The sequence below is a fragment of the Botryllus schlosseri genome, chromosome 4 (assembly GCF_051294905.1).
Source record: "Botryllus schlosseri isolate E-star chromosome 4, Bs_hap1, whole genome shotgun sequence".
In the NCBI taxonomy this organism is placed as follows: Eukaryota; Metazoa; Chordata; class Ascidiacea; order Stolidobranchia; family Styelidae; genus Botryllus; species Botryllus schlosseri.
Window position 1 is genome coordinate 9,639,224 of NC_137239.1, and position 21,573 is coordinate 9,660,796.

At 40.0% G+C, this 21,573-nt stretch overlaps 2 protein-coding genes across 4 annotated transcripts in view; one reads left to right on the plus strand and one right to left on the minus strand.

The window, feature by feature from the left end:
- LOC145438075 (uncharacterized) overlaps positions 1-21,573 on the minus strand; it is a 103,392-nt gene that overhangs the window by 53,113 nt on the left and 28,706 nt on the right. The gene's annotated exons all lie outside the window — the stretch shown is intronic.
- LOC145438083 (uncharacterized) lies at positions 6,515-21,069 on the plus strand. The gene is made up of 4 exons (XM_080315478.1): positions 6,515-6,830; positions 6,899-6,961; positions 10,424-10,671; positions 20,773-21,069. The coding sequence occupies exons 1-4, from the start codon at positions 6,551-6,553 to the stop codon at positions 20,968-20,970; spliced, it is 789 nt and encodes a 262-aa protein (XP_080171604.1). The 5' UTR covers positions 6,515-6,550; the 3' UTR covers positions 20,971-21,069.

Here is a 21,573-nt window from a genome sequence, read left to right on the forward strand (position 1 = left end):
TTCTACTACTACTTCGACAATGTAAGCTGTGATCGTTTAGTCCAGTGGTTCTTAACCTTGCCCCCAGCGCCCCCCAGGGGGCGCTGGCGATCTTGAAGGGGGCGGAAACGCTCAGGGGGCGATATGGGGGGCGCTGGGCTCAGGGGGGCGGTATGGGGGGCGCTGGAGAAAAATGGCTTCGCAGTAGATGATGTGGTGATAGAACATATCCTTAATGAGTATTCAGAGCAAATTAACACCGAAAACTTCGTTACATATAGCCTTCAAAATACATATAGGTTTAATTGTCCGTCCATGGGCGCCTAAATGACTGACACCGAATGTTCCTGTCTTGGCAATCTGAACCCCAGAAGACGAATTCCATCTGGCAGGGAAAAATTATATGTCAGTGAAGAAATACCAATCTGAAATCGTGTGCGTCTTTTAGTTTAGTACGATTGGGCGACAGGGATATTCCTGTTTGGCGATATCCCCGTTGAGCAATTCTATATCTTTTGATATTGCAGACAGGGGGTCACGAAATAACATCATGCAACGAAGTCATACCAACGGGTTCGACTGCCCGAATATGTTTAATTATTAGTAACGGGCCCCACAGTTTCCAAGAAACCTCACAATGTTCGCTTTAAGTTTTGATGAGTCTGCGCACACTCAAAAACTCACTGCGCTGACCCTTGGACAACAGTGCGTAACGACTAAAAAAAGGTAATAACTCCGGATTTGTTGTGCGCAACGTAGATTTTCTGTGCGCAGAGACCGTGTCAGCACTGCGCACGTGCGCAGCTTAGAGGGAACATTGCACCTCACTCAGCTCTACCGGTAAATGTGTTTACGTGAGCAGAGAGAGCATAAAAATTGATCTCAATTTACATGCAATTCCTGATGATATTGACCAATTCAATCATTAATTAGTGAAATTTTTCGCACTTCGTGCGAATAGGCGAGAATAGCTGCCTCAGTAAATGGACACCCAATGTAGATACCTAATAGGCTATCAGCAAATAGCGGACAGCTTAATGGGGGTCTGGGAGTGAAGTCCCCCGGAAGTCTGGTTTATCACCCGATGGGGGTCCAGGACCAACGTTTTTTTTTGGGGGGGGGGCTGACAAAGTGCTTTTACGGCCCTGGTAACGAATAATTGTACCTGCGGGCACGCCCGAATATGTTTAATTATTAATTACGTGCCCTTTATTTTCCTATACAACAGCTCACTCAGTGCTACTGGTAAATATGATTACGTGGGCTGAGAGGATAAAAGGTTTATAGCGACTTAAATATGAAATTACCACCTATTCATTCATGCATTATGGAAAATTTTGGTACCTAGGGCGACCAGGCCACACAAACTTTGCTGACCATCAAAATCACGATATGGGGTTCGTGGGTGCGAAGCCCTCAGAAGTTCGGTCTATCACGCTATGGATGCGCAAGGCAATCGTTTTTAGGGGGGTTAACGAAGTGCTGTTACGGCCCTCCCTCTTACTCATTGTCTTTATTACATTTCTTACAATATGTAGTTGGGGGGGGGGCGCTGGAGCACAATAATTTTTGAAAGGGGGCGCTGGAAGAAAAAAGGTTAAGAACCACTGGTTTAGTCTGTGGTCAATTTATTTGTGATGTAACAATGGGGGATCAGTGTAACGTAGAATCAGTTAATGACTGGTTGCTCTCACAAGTGACACCGGCGCATCTGGAACAATCCGAACATACACAAGATACAGCGATTTTTTTGACACTGTTTACTTTATGACTTGAAATTGACTCGTAAATTTTACTCCGAGTCACGAGTCAATGCACATTTTCGAAGCTCCGAGTCAAGTCAAGTCAAGTCATTTTTTCAAAGTGACTCGAGTCAAGTCAAGTTATACGAAAAAGTTGACTCGAGTCTGACTCGAGTCAAGTCATGACTCGAGTCATCCCAACACTGCTCATTGCTATCGGAGAGATGTGAAGTTCTGAAAGGTTCTGGATCGTATGAACGCGACGTGATGTCCTATTACTAATTATAACCCTGCATTTATGTAAAGTAGTATATAATTGTACATGATAACTAGCGACGACTCTGGCCATATTATTCTGGAATGCTGAAGTACATGCTAAGTTTATAAACGTCACTTATCATCTGGTGTAACCAAATCGTATATTAATTCCACAAAGTCTATATCTTCCGTCGCTTCACTTCTTAAGAGTGAAACACCGGTTTCTATACTTGCCCCAGATATTATCTCCAAAACAAGTTATACAGTAGTCAACACCCCCATCGGAAGGATTTGGTTTTTAGGATACAACAAGGTTATCAAATCAAGATAGATCCTGTGCGCCTGATAGATTTTCACATTGGACATCGATGCATTCTTTATATATATTTTGTTGCTGTGAATAATTGATTGGTTGACTAAGCACAATTCGCTGATTTTCTACATACCGTGTGCTTCGTTCTTGCTATTTGTTGACTGCGGGTAAAGCTCACAGCAGAGAGTCACTAAAGTTTCGCAAACGGAAAGCTTAACATCCCAAGCAAACTTTCGGCAACGTGCATGCTCGGTTAGTCCTAAATTTATTTTCATGTTACCAGCGCCATGGGGAGAGTGATCCACAGTTGAAGTGCAAAGAATTACAATGAAAGACGTTATAATGACGGAAAAAGTTGTAATACATGAAAAAGGTCCACAGTGCAGAACCTACCAAGGTTCATTGGTGAACGCGAACCTCCAAATTTCTAAGTTTCACACAGAGAACGTGAACGCGAACCTCACGTTCCCATCATCCCTACTTAGTAGCGCCTTGAAATAACCCGGGCTCAACAGTAAGTTGAATTACCACAATTTAATCAAATAAAAACCAAATGGGAGCGATCCAATCGTTTTTTTTTTCACCACTTTAGAGTACACGCAGATACCACGATATATATGATATACAACACCTACGACTGTTCGGTGGCCATTGTGTACTTCTACCATATTCACAATGCTTGCGAATCTTGCTTCGCGAATTGTCAAATCATAGTAGTGCTCGCCTTTGATTGATCGCTCTGAAATATAATGTTTGTAGTTATCGCTTGATCATCTAAAATCGGACCTGCGCCGTTGCGAACAGAACAGTGCAGTATTTCGTGCGTCTGCCAACAACTTTAGCAGCTATAATAGCACATCAGATTGAGCACTGAGCAGACATATTGTATTGACAACACAACGAAACATGACCCGCATTGATGCCCGAACGCCATCTTAATAATTTTATCGCAAGCGAAAGTAGTTTGAAACATCCTGGACTGTGATGAATTAGGGAATTTGACACCAAGTGGCTGTCGGCGCTAAAGCTTAATCTTGACGACAATTTCCGTGGCGTTAGCTTTTCAATTTTTCGCACCCAGACACGTTGTTAGCACCCCGAGAAAGCTCGTATACAATACCTTGTATAGTACATTGTATTTGCTTGAATTACCCCACTTTATTGAAGTCGAACCCAGAGAAAATCGACTTGATGGAAATCTACGCACCCATTCATGTACTCCGCTATCGGCCAAATGCAGATTAACTTCACAACGAACGATACAGCGACTATCTTTTGCCACGAATAAATATCCGAGAAATTTCGTTTTTAACCGCGACGTAATACATTATAATGGCAGAAACTACTGTGATGTGTTCATATAGCGATATCCATTGACCATTAACCTTTTAAATGATTGCGATCATTACCAAGCATCGGAAAATGTGCGAAAATGTTTTATAGTGAGAATGAAATAATGCTTGTTTGTTTGCTTGCCTTGTGGTATTCATGGTGTTTGTCGACTACTATGGTCATTTACACCAGGCCGATATTGTTCATTGTTTTCCGTATCTGCCGACTTATAGCGCGGCCCACCTCTATGCTTGTTGCAAGGCACCGCTTACGCGGATGTGGTGGCGAGGAGGAGCCTAGGCAAATCTCCAACACTTGGGTATCGAGATTCTGAAGTCGACCCCGGTCGGAGTCGAACCCCCACCCATTGGTATTGCAGCCGCGGATTATACCACTGCGCTATCTCGCCACCTGCTTATAGTAACGTTAGAATCATTAAAACTGGAACATATGAGATGAGGGTCTAACAACAAAATCCGGGAAACATTACTACTAACATATTCCAACTAAGAAATTTGGTTTGAGGTACTACTGAAATAACTGACATCATAGTTAATACTGAGTGAAAATACAAATGTTATGTCGACCTATCATCGCATCGATTATGGTGTCATTTTCTTTTTCAAAATGTTTGCATGGAAATATATTACATCGCCCACTCTTTCTTTCAAAGTAGCCTGCATTTTCTTCGTTGTTGAGGATACCGTTTCTATGAGCTAGTATCGCCATGTAAATATCCAATATGTAGTGTAGAGCTTTAGAGATTTTACTACAACGCGTCATTTAACTAATTAACATTGATCGAAGTAAAATTTCAGAATATCGGAGGTCTCATCTGTTTTTTGTTTGAGTAATATATACTTTATTCTTAACAGCAGCTGTGGCATTTTATCGTTACGTTGGCACTGATCGTTTTGAAAGGAAACCAGCCGGGGCCAGACATTAGATGAGAGGAACTTAGCATGTAGCTTGCGGTTGATGCACCTGTTCTCTGGAAATGGTAGAAGAAACGGTGCGAAGTTATGAGCGACAATCTCGAAAATTGGTCACGAAACTCGGTCTCAAATTCACCGAATGCAGATTATTCATGCGATTGGAACTAAAGTCGTGCCAAATTGGTCACGCACCATTTTTTTTCGTTATTGCATGCCAAGGGTATATATGCGATTGCGTAGTTGTTTGATATTACACTGCTTGGTATTTTGGGTGCATAACGATGTTTCAGACATCATGAATATAGGCGCTGCGTCATTGAGAACTCGCATTTATTGATCAGATGGTAAGATTAAACTAGAATCCACGTAGTCTTTTCAACATCGCACTCTTAGTAGCGAAAAGAGTGTGAACTCATACCCGAAAGGTCGAAAAGGGTGGTACGCGAAATCAGAAGCCAACTCAGAGTGATATCGTGGTCCTACATGCATGCATAATTTGCATTAAATGTTGTACTTTATTCATACCGCGGTATAAGTCTGAGGTCGGTATATCAGGGGTGGTACACGAGTGGAAATACACATTCTTTTCGTTAACAGTACGGACTATCCAAAATAAATTCATGTATATGATATTGATGTTGGCAATACAAAATTTTCAATATCCTATTCGGGGCGACCTTATCGCGGGCTAAGTCATGAGTGTCATGACGAAAAGCTTGAGTTTGCAATTGAAGTAATCGGAGTTGAAATGTATACCTTATGCTGAGCGGCAGGTAGAGCCATATGTTCTGTCATATTTCAAGTACGGACCAGACATTCTTAACGTAATCCGGGATTGTTACGTACAGAGAATTATTGCTGTCCCAGCCAACGAGGCATCAGCCTGTTCCACCGCAGTGGTTCAAATTACAGTTAAATTTGCGTTGTTTCAGTATGTATCTTCTTCGGACGATGACTGTCGACGAGCTTACTTCATATCGTCCATATAGCTCAGAGGTGGCCAACCTTTTCGGCCCAAGGGTCATATGTAATTGCCGAACAATTGCACTGGCCACTAGCCGCGCAAGGCACCTAAATTTTTCAAATTTTATACATAGGTAAGGGCAATAGGTCAATAACCTTTTTACTTGAGTATATTGCGGGTCTGCTTTATATTACTGGGCTCAGATTGCAAGGTCAGAAGTATTCGGCGCTTGGGCATATCGATATCGAAGACTTCGGCCAACATGCGTCAATCCTTTTCTGCCAAAAGTTTCATCATCGACGGTTTTTCTGCGAGCGCAATCGAAAGGTCGCATATTGGCCGACACTTTCTCTCGTGCCTACGAATATAGTTAGACTCAATCTGGTTTATTAGTCTCTTTTTTCATTTCAGGAGGGGGTAACAATATTAAAAGCCAGAAATCGAGCGATAACATATTGTGCGAAGCGTGAGAATTCTACTTTATCGTAATTTACGATGATCTACCAAAAAATGTGACTGGTCCATGGATCTGCCAATGCGACGGAACTGTTATTTTAGTCATCAACATCTCAAGTGTTGCTGCCAGACTAATTAAATTTTTGGTTGGCCTTTCAAGCTCAAAATCTGTGCACTCTAGTTTTGATAATATATCTAATTTCGGGAATTACCTCGCGGGCCACTCAAAACCTTCTCGCACGCCACATGTGGTCCGCGGGCTACGGGATGACTGCCCCTGATATCGCTGCACGCAGTATAGGCTAGCCTACTACGAGAAGCAGCCGCGTCGCTGCCGACGTTTACTTTCAAAATTGAAAATTGCAAAATTTCCTGATTTCTATGTGAAAATATATCCGTTCGTGAAAGTTTCGTTAAATAAATTCGAGATTCGACGTTAGGTTCTAACGCTTGACCATCAGCCCTTATACACTGAGAGGACAGTGTAATCGACTGTATTGGATTTGATAACTGCGGGCTGAACTAATAACTGTTTTGGTTTCAATAGGTAATTATTGTACATTGCAAGGCCATGGCAAAGAATATTGGGAGATTAATCCCCATCCTTGCATTGTGCTTGCGCTTTGTGTCGAGCAAGCAACAACATTTTGTTTGCAAGAACATTGAAGATGTATTCACAGAAGGCGTATCAGCTGAAGCGGGACCTCGGTATGACATACAACAGGGACCTCCTGGAAAGATGGGGCCACCAGGATTTCCAGGAATGCAAGGTATGCCCGGGAACCATGGTCCGCCAGGAACAGTGGACTACCACAGGATAAAGGAAGCTATCCATATTGAAGTCAATACATGTAAGAATATATCTAACCTTGCGCCACCCAAAACTTTGAATAACTCATGAACTTTAACTACAATTTAGACTTGGCCGGACTAAACTCAACAATTGGTGAACTTTCAAGACATCTGTCAATCTTAACATCAGGTATGGAATAAAGATATGTAGCAGTGTTCAACTCGGATTGCGGCAATAATCGCGGGCATGTTGTCTCGAATTCGCTATCGAACGTCGTTGTCTATTAACATTTCGATATAGGCCTACCCCTACATGCGTCCATGATTTGAGTAAACATTTTACAGTTCCGGCAACGTCAGCGCACAAAATGCAGACTGTAATTTCAGCATCCAATGATTTGCTGGTACTCAGATATCATGAGTTGTGCAATACCGGCAATTCTATTTGAATAATGGTTTAGTTGATGTCAACGTCCGTAACCATATCGATAGATATCCAAAAAAGTTATCCCTGGTCTAGGCAATTGTTTTCCATATATTGTCAGCAGTGCGTTTACACATGCGTCAATCTAACTTCAGTTCCGATTCTCAAATAATTCGGTATATGCTTTTCGTTCCATCGTCAAGGATAAAGCAACCGACCTCGCGGATATACTAAACTGGGTTATCGGGGTGGAAATAATGAATCAATTATATGTCTTCCATTGAGCTTTCCACAACCAATTGAGAATTTACGATGCTTCGGTTACGGCCCTTTTTTACAAGTATAGCGCAGTGTGTCATATCAAACAAGATATCGGCCTGTGTTTGTCTGATGTGAACGTATTTGCGTTTGCAGCAGTCAAATTACTGATGTCGTGTTACCTTTCAATTTTCTTCAACAGAGAGCAGCGCCATAGTAAACACAACTCAATTTCACTAGTCTACACGATTTTTGCGCCAGGACTTCTTTAAGTAAATTACATCTAATTTGGGTGCGCTGAATACGAATCTAACGTTATTTTTGCTCTATCACATCACGTTTATGAGATTATATATGCTGTATATTTCTACTTTTTAGAGGTACTCAAGTACATTTTTGCTACTTGCAGTACTTACGGAAGTGGCAATGTTTTACAACTACTTCAACATCTACCTGAACAGTATTCTCGATCAACTAATTACGTTTGCAATTTGGTTTTTGTGAAGTAGAAAGTAGTTCAAGGATAATATTGCACCACTATCATTAGTTAAATTGTCATAAGAAACGAAGGAAATAGCTTCTGAATTACGGTAAATGAATATATTTTTTCGAAGTTTCTGCCCATGGGTGGTGTCATTATCGTCATTTTGCGTTGGCTGCGACGATACATCCAACGATTTCGTATGTAGCCACGTCCGACTAACTGTTGAAAGTCAATCTCACTTTTATAGTTTTGACTCGAGTCAAGTCGAGTCATTTTCAATTCAACACCGAGTCAAGTCCGAGTCGAAGTAAGTGAGCAGAGGGTCGAGTCCGAATCATGGTATTATGACTCAAGTCCGCGTCCAAGTCAATATGTTGAAGGCTCAGTTTCCAGTTAAAGTCTTGTTAAATCCACTTTTTATAACTATGTTTGGTGATATCGAATGGTTCGCATTTATAATACACCAATTTTCCTCACTTTTAGCTGTTTCTGGCTGCATTTTCAAGTATCAGTACCATTAGACGAAATCTCAATAGTGTGTTTACTTTACTATTCTTCGAAATTACAATGAAATGTCGTTCCTGGCAGTCTGAGCCTCGAGTCATATGACTTGGTTCGAGTCATGCGTAATGACTCGAGTCCAAGTCGAGTCAATACACAGATTGACTCGAGTCGAGTAGAGTCATTTACGGATTTCGAAAAAAATGACTCGAGTCAAGTCGAGTCATCAGAAAATCGTGACTCGATTCGGACTCGAGTCGAGTCATGACTCGAGTCACTACAACCCTGGCGACCACCCTCCTCCGACCAAGTATACCTAGATATTTACTGACTTTTAGTAACTCTCAGACCTTTCATTTCGTCTGCCACTTGAAATAGTTTTCACGTGTCTTAGAAATTACTACTTCTACTTGTAATTGAGTAGAAATGCAGGGCGTTATATGTGCTACTTGAGTAGCAACGCCGATCACTTCGACCAGCTCTAGTTTACTAGAATTAGCATTATAAGTACAGGCGGAGATTAATGATGACAAATTATTTCACGTTCTCATGATAAGCAATTTTTTCTTTCGAAAATAAGACAGCCTGTTTCTTTTAATGTTTCAAATCAAGCTTGAAGAAGGGTCACATATTTGAATGATGTACCGAATTGAAGAATTCACTTCTATATAATATACCAACAATACAATATTTATTGTTTGCAAACTTTTACGTTTTACGAAAGAGCAGTATGCTGTCACAAAACAGTCACTGACCGATTAAGTCTGCAGGACAGATGTATAAAAATAGATTACACAGGGAACTAAATTAGGTATAGAGCAGTGGTTCCCAACCATTTTCGACTCATCGCCCCCTTTTCAAGCTCAACGCCGATCATCGCCCCCCATATTTTGTGAACCGAAAATTCGGTATACAATCTATAGTCATCGGCGGGTTGACTAAAAAAAAAGTTCATTTATCCGACTGGACTCCTATACAGCCGTTTTAACGCGTCATCGCCCCCCTATTGCCCCCTTCGCTATTTTCGCCCCCTGTCGCCCCCTTTGTCCATTTTCGCCCCCCTATCGCCCTCTTCGTCATTTTCGCCCCCCTAGGCCGCCAAATCGCCCCCTTGGGGGCGATATCACCCACGTTGGGAACCACTGGTATAGAGCTACAAATAACAATCTTCAAACTAAGATTGGTATATAAAGATGATAACTGCTACCGACTAACAATAGTTGCATCCACATATAAATTTATGGGTCGAAAAGAGGTCCTTATCGTAAGAAGATAGAGAACAACTGGAGTCAAGTTCACCGAAATCTCAGTTATTCTGTTCTACAACAACCCAGGTCCCAAAATCACAGATGATTTCGATAGCAATATTTGATCTGTTGCTGTTGTACGCTCACCGTAATGTAACTAACGAAAGCCGAAATTTGAATAATTTATTATACTGAGAAAAATACATACCGAAAGAATCTGCCGTGAAAAAGAAAATCAGAGCACAGAATCGGATTCAGCAACCTAATATTAGCCTGAATCAATCATTAAAAGTTTTGACATAATTTTTTTTTCGAAATTTGTAGCCCATTGTTATTTTATGGGTCGGAAAGAGCTTCTGAATGAAGGAAGATAGAGAATCAATGGATTCAAGTTCACCGAAAACTCACTCATTCTGTATTACAACAATCCCCGTTTCATGATAGATGATTTGAATAACACTATTTGATCTGCTGCTGTTGTATGCTTACCGTGATGCCACTAACGAGAGCCAAAATTTGATTGATTTATGAAAATGAAAAAAATTCACACGAAAAAAATATGACGTGATAGAAAAATTTTGAGCACAGAATCGGATTCAACAACCTAAAATTAGCCTAGTTCAATCATTCATATTTTTGGCGCAAAATATTTTTCGAAATTTGTAGACCAGTGTTTTCTGCAAATCTTTGTAAAAGAAAGTTGTCGAGGAGCAGTACCTTTGAATGCGACGTTTACAGAAATTGACTGCGTAAAACAAGGAGGGCTGCTTTTAAAGGGAAGATGTTTCACTGTTCCTTATCTCTCATCATCAAGGGATATTACGAATTACGAGAGAGCAGTAGCAGAATGCGCCAAGCATGGAGCTTTGTTGGCCGAACTTCATGATCGAGCTCAACAAAATGCCGTAGAGGACTTGGTTCGGAGGATTATGCCATATGGCTCGGTGCACGTTGAGTTTTATCTGGGAATGAAGTATAATCTTTCGGTAAGTAGTCTCTTACTTATTGATCTCTGTATTGCGTGTGCACAGAATAATTATAACGAAAGATGTGTTTCTAGTATCACCGACCTGTTGAATTTTTGATTTCTATCCAGTAATCCAGCGGTTCTAAAACGTTTTTAGACACGTCCACTAGATGATAATGAAAAAGTCCCCCCCCCCTTATCGTCATATCCAAAATAAAAGAATGGGCACAATTAGAACGTATAATTTACAGCTTGAAATGTTTTGACTGTTGGGAGACTTCTTAAATATGATATTCGGACTATACACAAAGCAATAACTATGAGCTGGAATTAAATCGCACCAGGCGCGAGTATTTTTTCATTTGCATTTTTTGTTATTTATAAAATCATATTAAGTTAGGAGTCTTAGGACGTAGCATATATATATGTTAGCTGTATTGAATATTGATGGCGAATACCCTATATTACCCTACTTGAGCTTTGCTCAAACGTCCCAGACCATAAGCTAAATATAAACACCACTAGCTCATCCCGCACGACATTCATAATTGGTATTACTTCAGGGGAAAAACAACAGGTGTTCGGCAACATTAATTCAAATGAGTAGGGTACTTTTAAGCTGTTTTAAAATGCGCTTCTTAAGAGGGGCATTATACAAAACGTGTCTAAATTGAGTATATACTTCGACGTTGTAAGTCACTTCGATTTCAATCCTTTTTATCAGATTCAAAAGGCATATTATACGTGGCATATGACATTATTTTACAATGAAATATCTTATTTCTCCTTCACTTTGTGCCTTTCTACGTACTCTGCACAAATGCTTGACAGAAAGACTATAAAAATCATCAGCGACACGAATTCAGTTTGTTATCAGTGAAAATCTAATATCGGTGAATGGATGGTACGACGCAATTATGGCATTTAAAATTGTAGCATAGCCAGCATTATAGTAGTTGTTGAAACTTGTCAGTTTCAGCACAGGTCAAACTCATTCCGAGCTCTAGAAACATCATTTCTCTCACACGTCCTCGCGCCTCCTTAAAATGCTTTCACTCCCCCCAAGGGGCGAGCCCCCAGTCTGAGAGCCAATGAAGAAGTCACACATTAGGGAGTGTCGATATTACGTCCCACAAACAATGCTAATGCCTATTCATTGTATACCGGATATTTTATTATAGTGTCGTGAATTCACTAGGCCAGGGGTAGGCTACCTTTCGTGCGTAGCATGCCAAGATATGTCATAATAGATAATAGATAATCTATATTGATATTCTTGGTTATGTCATATTTATCGTTTCAAGCAATGAGTTCCACCAACCGTTTATTTGTAGCTGACAATGGTATCGGTTACGCCAGTCATGTGTAGTATGTTCGGTACCGTATCCAATAAGTGACACGTGCACCAGCGTTGTTGCAACGATATAGCTTGATCAAGAAAAAAATGTACCCACCCCAATATTGTACAAGTCGGTTAGATGTCTCAGTATAGTTGGTCAGAAATTTGGTTTGTCTGCACAGAACTATTCGGCGCCGGACACTCCGGTGTCTGAAGACATCAATATCAAACGTTTTGGCCAAAACGCGAGACTAAAGCATCCCGGCGGTCTCTTATGATATTTTGATACCGTTCCCCAATCATTACTAAGATGGCCTACGGTAGGACCCATTTCTTTATTTTATGCATATTTTTCTTCGATACATATCATTTGTGGTGGTATGAGGTGTAACTCCTACAATAAAACAAGAAATCCGGATTCAGTAAAGCGTGCGAAGCACGGAGAAAAAATCTTCAAGACAAATAAAATCTGCTCTAAAAGACTTAACTTTATGTTGATTTACAAAATAATTTCCGTTCACCTTCGATCTTCTTCAACATTGAAAACATTTTTTGCAAAAACAGGGTTAGGAGTGGTCGTGTGCGTCAAATCATTTGGCAACCTAGAAAAAAATTATCTTGTGTGTTACTTGGGGCACGCGAGCCCGGGGTTGCCGACCCCTACATCAGGCTATTGGGCCATCTCCGATTTGACCTCTGGTGATCTTTATAGTCTAGCGTTGATAGTCTCATTTCGTAAGCTAGAGAATTTTTGTTGCGCTATTTGTCTGCCGCTTTGACTACTTTGTAATTTTATTCAGTGAATATATGGTCTTCTCGTTTCAGATGTTTTCTAAATTTTGCGATATCGACCAAGATAGAAGGCTTTCAACTACTAACCTAGCTCCACTCATCTATGTATCCAAAATATATTGCTGTATATTCTTTTATTATTGAGATCTTTACCTGAGCGCAAAACACATTTGCTTGAAATACTACTCGGTCGAGGCAGTTTTATGGTTGCGTGTCGTATCAAGGACCGAAACAGCAGTTCTTCAATCCTCAAATAGCGTTGGTCATTAGCTGAGGTGGTCAAAGTAGTCAAGAAATATACTCAAGTATAAGTAGAAGTAGCGACGAAAAAAATCTACTCAAGTACGAGTAGAAGTACTTCTTAAATAAGCCATCTCAAACTACTTGAAGTAGAAGTAGAATTGACTGACTTTAAATCTACTCAAGTAAGTAAGTAGTTTGAAAACAATTTTAATTCGTTCGCATGGACTGTCAAATGCTGCGAATTGAGCTATGCGGCAGGTACAGAGAGCTTGATTCGTATTGATGCATCCTAGGAGGTATCAATTTTCGACAGACTAAGCATTGTTTCACATCATGGGCTGCAAATTACAGTATTGATATGAAAATGCGATACTAAGCCTTTGTTTACTAAAAGACCCCGTGCATGGAGAATATCATTGCATGGCGCCATACCCCATAATATAAGCGTCAAGTTTAGGCGAAGAGCAATACTTGTATCGGATACGGTTTCATCACTTTTCGCGATAAGTATACGTTAATAACAAATATTGAGGATCGTAAAAGTTATATTTAGTGTAGCTTAATTTTCGGAAAATAGAGGCTACACTACACTAGCTTTTATGTTTCGACAGATATGTTCTGCACACAAAAGAACTGAAAGTAATGAGAACTCATAGTATGATACTCGGAATTGACAGTGAAATTCAAATACCACCCATGGCTTTTGTCCATAAAGCTTCAAGGGTGATCTGCTAAAACAGGTGTAACTTTCGAAAAAGCTGGATTTTCCAGATTAGCAAGACACGTAATGGGCTGTTAGATTACGATATGATAAGTAATTGCTAGATTGCAAAACGGTAGTTTCAAACGTTATGGTGGGCCTTATTTACTGCGATGAAATATTTGATATGGGCGACAATGCGATGTGAGAGGAACCAAGCAATCCGGCACTTACATTTTATTCACTGATACTCTCGTGAAAACATAGTTGTCACTCCATCACTACTATGCACGAAGCGCAACAAAATTTATTGGCTTTATTTGACTTTTATGAATAGTGATGGTGTGAACGTGAAGTTCACGTTCGCGTTCTGTGTGTGAACCAGTGTTGGGATGACTAGAGTCAACTTTTTTGTATGACTTGACTTGACTCGGAGCTTTAGAAACACGCATTGACTCGTGACTCGGAGCATAATTTAGGAGTCAATTTCGAGTCATTGAGTAAACGGCGTCGATCAAATCACTGTATCTTGTATGTGTTCGCATCCTTCGAGATACGCCGCTGTCACTTGTGAGAACAACCTGTAATTCACTGATTGTACGTTACACTGGTCTTCCTTTGTAACATCACAAATACATTGACCACAAACGAAGCGATCACAGCTTACGTTGTCCTAATACAGGGCTGGCCAACCCGTGGCCCACGAGAAGGTTTTGAGTGGCCCGCGAGGTAATTACCGAAATTTCTAATACCATCAAAAATGGATTGCACTGATTGTGAACTTGCAAGGCCAACCAAAAATTTGATTAGACTTGCCGCAACACTTGAGATGTGATGACTAAAATATCAGTTACGACGCATTGACAGATCCATCAACCATTCACATATTGGTATATCTTCGTACAATACAATAAAGCCGAATAATTTGCGATAGATTAATCAAAGGTAAAAATTATGTTGTCACTCGATTTCTTGTTTTTAATATTGTTGCTTTTTTGTGAAAATGGAAAAACACCTCAGATTGAGTCTAACTATATTCGCGATCACGAGACAAAGTGTCGTTCAACACATGCGACCTTGCATTTGCGCTGCAGTAAGACCGTCGCCTATGAAACCTAGGCACGAAATGATTGACGCATGTTGGTCGCAGCTTTCGATATCGATATGTCCATGCGCCGAATAGCCCAGTCCTCGCAAACTTAGCCCAGCGATATACAGCAGGCCCGCAATACAGTCAAGTGACAATATTATTGACCTATAAACTTCGAAAAAATTTCGCGCTTCGTGCAAATAGTGGCCCGCGCAAAATTTCGTCAATCGAATGCGGCCCTTTGGCTGAAAAGGTTGGCCAGCCCTGTCCTAATATGTAGATTAATCTAATATCAATGTGTCTCTGTTTCTTAGAAGGCCCAATGCTTGCCAACCCTCTTGTATGATTTGAATCGAACAAATATAGTACGTGCGTTTATATTCTTACGGATGTGTGGAGATGGGTAATGTAGATCATTGTACCATATCAATTTGTTTCAACTTCTCGGGGCTTCGTATTCGGTACTATATTTTTGCTGATATAAACTGACTGTAGCATGTATCTGTACAGTTCCACGTGTGCGTGGGCGATACGTCCTTTTTCATGTTTATTCAACTTTATATTCGTTATTTGACTCTCAAGATAAATGGCGAATTGATCTGTCGTTCACACAGCTAGCAAAATGTAATGACTTTGAATCATCACTCATACTTCAAAAATTCAATTTGACTTGAATTGTGACTTGACTCGTGACTTGACTTGGCTTGACCCGACTTGACTCGAGTCACCTCCAAAAACGGGTGACTTGACTTGACTCGAGTCACCTTCGAAAATCTATTGACTTGACTTGACTCGAGTCAAACTGTGCAATGATTCGATATGACTTGTGACTCAAAGGTGGTGACTTGATCCCAACACTGGTGTGAGCCTCAGATTATCAGAGGTTCACGTTCACAAACGAACCTTCGTAGGTTCTGCACCATGAACAATTTTCATATATTACAATTCCTCACTTCATGATAACATCTTTAGTCTAAAGCAAGGGTCGGCAACCTACGGCCCGCGGGCCGGATCCGGCCCGCCAAGCGAAATCGTCCGGCCCGCGACGAAATAATCAGTTATCACAAGAATACGGCACGCCGTTTCGTAATGAGTTCCAACCTGCAGGGCAGCACTATACAGCACTGCTGGGTAACAGTGCGACATTGTTACGATGTCAGTATCCTACGTCGTATTGGTCTATTGTTACGCCATAAAACTGATGCGAAGACTGTTTATTAGTAGCCTATCTCGTACTAAAAATAGGAGAGGGAGAATGTATGTAGAGTATCGCCCAACCTTAGGTATACCATACTTTTTAAGGTGTTGCCACTCTGATAGGGTGCGACATTAAAGGTGCGGTTCCTCTGCTTCAAAAACGCTTGGAACATCTCAGACGCAATGACAAAATCTCAAACTTTCCGTTTCATATGAGATAACCAGCCTCCGTAGGTTAGTCATCTGCAGTTTAATTCACCAGAAGACATTGTACGCCAAGACAACAAACCTGAATAGTGTTTTGGACACAGTGGGGAAAGTTGGTTTTGTCTCACAAACTTGATCACCGACAGTTAGCCTACCCCATATATTACTAGAAGCAGAGAATCAATATGGCGATGTCCTGTATATCTGCCATGTTCGCACATTAAGTCAAGCCGCTATCCTTGCACGAGTGTATGAACTGAGAAACGAAATAGCAACTTTCCTTGAAAATACAAACATCGCCGACTCATGTGCGTACGCATGTGAAAAATAGTTTAAAACAATTGAATTCACGAAGAGCAAGCTAAGATCACGTATTCTAATGCCCATTTAAAATGTGGTTTGATTGTTGCTTCATCTGACTTAATATTAGAAGTTGAAATTCTTTCACAAAGCATGCTGCGCCAAGTGTCACATTTATGCTGCGTTGTTGAAGTGTAAATACATGTGTTTTGCCCTTTTTGTGATTTGTATGATTGAGATTGCAGCAATGTAGGGTACTAAACCGACGTGAGCGTTAAATATAGTATCAAGAAAAATTCCGGCCCGCCAAAAAGTTGTGCACTCGGAATTTGGCCCGCGACTAGCAAAAGGTTGCCGACCCCTGGTCTAAAGTCTTTGAATTTCAACTTCGGGCCACTCTCTGCATGGCGCTGGCAGCATAAAAAACCAACACTAAGGAGCATGCACATGGCCAAAAATTTTACTTGCTTCGGTTTTCTCGAAATATTCAGTTTTCAATTTGTGAATATTTAGTGACTCTCTGCTGTGAGCTTGAATCGCAATCACACAACATCAAGAACGAGATGCACCACATGTATGTAGTCACCAAAGGATGCTTATTCAACCGGTCATTGAAATTGTTTTAAAGAATACATCGTTGTCTAATGTAAGAAATCCAGCAGGCGTATGGGATCAATCTTGATTTGATATGTTTATTGTCTCATAAAAACCAAATCTTAAAGATTGCGGTGTTGGCTAGGCTACGGTATAACTTGTTTATGCAGTAATTTCAGTAGCAAGTATATTGAAACCCTCCTTACAATCTGCTTACTATCAATGTAGCAAGTCAGATGCCGAATACATTGTCTGGTCTGGCTTATATTCCCTTGCAGTTGCAAGTTCTCGTTGAAATTGTTGGCAAAGCGACGGAAGATATTGATTTTATGGAATTAATATAACATTTTATTGCTTCACTTGATACATTTGGTGACGTTTAAAAAGTCAGCATGTACTTCAGCATTGTGGCACAATGTGACCTGAGTCGTCGCTAGGTATCTTGTAGATCACTTCACTGAAATGTAGGGTTGAAATTACCAATATGACGTCATGTGACGTCACAAAGTTAACGTTCGCGTTCACACAGAACCTTTCAAAAAGGTTCGCATTCACACGAACCTGAACCTTTCAGGGGTTTGCACCATACCTAATATAAAATGTTGATACTCCGTGAAAACAGCCTGAAATTTCTCAGGCTATCTTCCGTATTGGGGGATTTAACTACTTATACTTGACAAACTGAAAATAGCGAAAAGTAAGTAAGTAAATCACAAAATATTAGGAAGTAGAAGTAGAAGTAGAGAAAATCAGATCTACTTAGTACCAGAAGTGGAGGAAAACTAATTGAGTATTTCCAATAAGTAGAAGGATTTCATTACTGACCACCTCTGGTCATTAGTCACCCTTAAAGTGATTAATGAGGAGGATTGGTCTTCTTGGAGGATTGACCCTCCGTTCCCTCTTCTTCTACGGAGCATTTTATCATTTCACTTTGCAAATAAGATCCACTGAAATAAACTCTTTTCGCAGTGAAACAAGCCTAGTATTTGGTGATTCACAAACTAGCCAGCAAACGCAAAATTTATCCATTTATTTTATCCGTTTGCTACAGGCAGTTGGTTTCGTCGCGTAGGGCACGAAATATTTTGAACTTCATGATTGCATTCTGTCAATAATATTGGTTATTCTATATATTACTATTAAACAAGGCCCTTGTTTAAATCAAGTTTTTTAAGCCATAACGTCATGAATATTCAATTGTGATGTAATAGTGGATTGACATTGACAATTGAAAATATAAGGTCAATATAGTTCCTTTGACGAAATAGACTTCTTCCAACATCTGTCATATACGAACCAAAATATCTTTAACCAGGCATACACCGTCATGCAGCATTTTTTCGGTCGGCGGTCATCATCATCAGGGCATTAACTCCATGCTAATGATCTTAATCTACGTACCATAGCTGTTGAACCTACTATTTCGAAGGTTCCAACCATCCAATATCGTATACGTCGGCTATATCGCGCGGTAATCGTCCGTACGGCCATACAACATGTTTTTGGAAAGTATTTACTCAATTATGGCGTAATTATGTAACTTAAAAAAACGCAATTGAAACATGTTTTAAACAATTTGTTTTAAACAACCATTTGTTTAAAATGCAACCTTAAATACGACTTATTTCAATAAATTATGCCAATTTATTATTTATCTTGTTGTTGTTAATGCTTATGGACAAAAATGTGTTCTCGTGAATCTTCATAGGTGGTCAGTAACGAAGTACTTCTACTTTTTCGAAGTACTCAAGTAGATTTCCTCTACTTCTGGTACTTACTCAAGTAGATCTGATTTTCGCTACTCATACTTCTACTTCGTAATATTTGGTGATCTACTTACTTACTTTTCGCTATTTTCAGTTAGTCAAGTAGAAGTAGTTTAATCTTCCAATCAGGAAGATAGCCAGAGGAATTTCGGGGATGTTTTCACGGAGTATCAACATTTAATTTTCATAAAAGTTTAGTTAGGCCCAGAATTTTCGTCGCGCTTCGCGGGCAGTGCGGGATACGGAGTGACCAGTATGATTTCACGAAAGTGTCGGTGAATATAATTTAGGTAGAGGGTTGGCGTGGTTCCGTTCACACCACATTGTCGCCCTTCGTCCATATCAAATATTTCATCACAGTATATATGGCTCATCATAACGTTTGAAACTGATCTTTCGCAATATAGCATTTACTTGTCATATCGTAATTTAGCATGTCCATGGCGTGTCCAAATCTGGAAAAGTGGACTCTGAATTTTTTTTAGTTTTAGAGCTGTTTTAGCATACCACCTTTGAAACTTTCTGGACTATAAACACGAAATTCATGTTCTGCTTTTAGAAGTAGTATTTATAATTCACTTTCAATTCCCAGTATGATATACTTTGAGTTATAATTATGATCAGTTCTTTTGTCTGGATAACATACATGTTGAAGTATAAAAGCAAGTGTAGTAATGCCTTTAATTTCTGGAAATAAAGCTACACAATATGGCATTTTTACGGTCCACCATATTTTTTATTAACGTTCACTAATCGCGCAAAGTGTTTACACCGTATCCTATACAACTTCTCCGTAATGCTCTTCGACTAAACCGCGGGCCTTATAATATGGGGAATGGTGCCATACCATGCTATTTTCTAAAACGTGCTGATCTAGAAAACAGTGGATTAGCATTGCATTTCCATATCAATACCTATCATTTTCATCCCATGATGTTGACGAATACTTATGCTATCGAAAATTGGATACCTGCTGGTATGCATCAATACGAATCGCTCGTCAATGGTCGTCACCTATCGCATAGCTCAATTTGCACCTTTTTACAATCCATGTGAACGAATTAGAATCGTTTTCATAACTACCTACTTACTTGAGTACTTTTAAAGTCAGTCAATTCTACTTCTACTTCAAGTAGTTTTATGATGCTTATGGAAGAAGTACTTCTACTCGTACTTGAGTAGATTTTTTCGTCGCTACTTCTACTTGAGTAGATTTCATGACTACTTTGACCACCTCTGGAATCTATATATCCCCGAACTGAACAAGTAGTTTCATTAAAAAATTTTCCCTTGTTGGCAGACTTCGATTCATTCAGTGACGCTAAAATTTGTCAATGCTGTCAGACTGGAATTTTTCGTCAACGTGATAATTTCCACCATTGATTGTTACCAGTAATGTAACCGTTTCGCTGATTACATATAATTTTGTGAGACGGTTGTATAGAATCGGTGAGAATCCGCTGAATCTAAACATTTATCCTAGGCTGCACCAGTACGAAAAGATATGCAAATCACAATATTTTCCCCTAAACCGATACTTTTTATAACGCCAGTCAATCCCAGTCCACACATATCCCAGACATGTGTTCCAACGGCCGAAACAGTCCGAACACACCCCAGCCATTATGTCTTATTGGCTTCGCAACGAACATACCACGGGCATGAAGCATCAATTTGAGTCAGTGATCCACGATAATTTACCTAACAGAGGAATCCTTATCTGTTCAACACGGGCAACAGGTGAGCGTACTCGTGGATTCAATTATCAACGATCAAGGCGATAAAATTACTTTTCTATCGGCATCCTTGCAATCCACACTAAAAACAACTTATTTCCAAGAAAAACACATACTGTTATCTTCTGGATTTCATATTTTACATTTTGACAGACATCACATGTGCTGTACAGATCAGGAATTGAAGTAGACCGAAGTCAATTACAATGGTTACCATCCTACCCAAGATCTACATCATCCTACGAGTACCTGTTTGTACAAGTGAGAAGAGCTTTTAGTCCGAAACACGGTGTATGGAATTACATAAGCTCTACCTCTGTACATGGAGTAATATGCGAGAACCGAATTTGACAATTCTACGGAGATACGACAGGTCTCGACGAGAGAAGAAATTATGATGAAATTAGTTCTCGTTATAAATACGTGTTGGATGCAATTAAAGCTATATCTGAAAATACATTCCGTTGGAAAGCAATCTGTGATGTTTGAAGGAAAGATCATTTTATCGCATTTGTAGTTCAGTCATCAATTGCAGTGGTAATGGGGGCGTCGAATGCGGGATTGCCTTTTCAGAGAATCGTAGGGGTTGCTTACTTTTTGGACGGAAAATTTCAGTTTGTTCAACAAATATTTCACATTGTGGAGTTATCGAAGACGTGCGACATTTCTAATGGATTTTCCGGCATTGCAACAACGCAGACAGATACTAAGAAACAGTGCACAGCGAAAGCGAATCCCATTCAACTTGGAAAACTTTTCGCCGTATACCAATATATTGCAACACGTAATCGACTTTGTAGTATCATCGGGACGACGTATATATTTACTGTCATTTGACTTCCCAATGAGAATATCGTGTATTGAAATTGTTATGTAGCTTTTTTATTGATGGAATTTATTGTCATGTGGGGCAAAAGACCAATCTGTTATATACACCATAACACGGTTTTAATA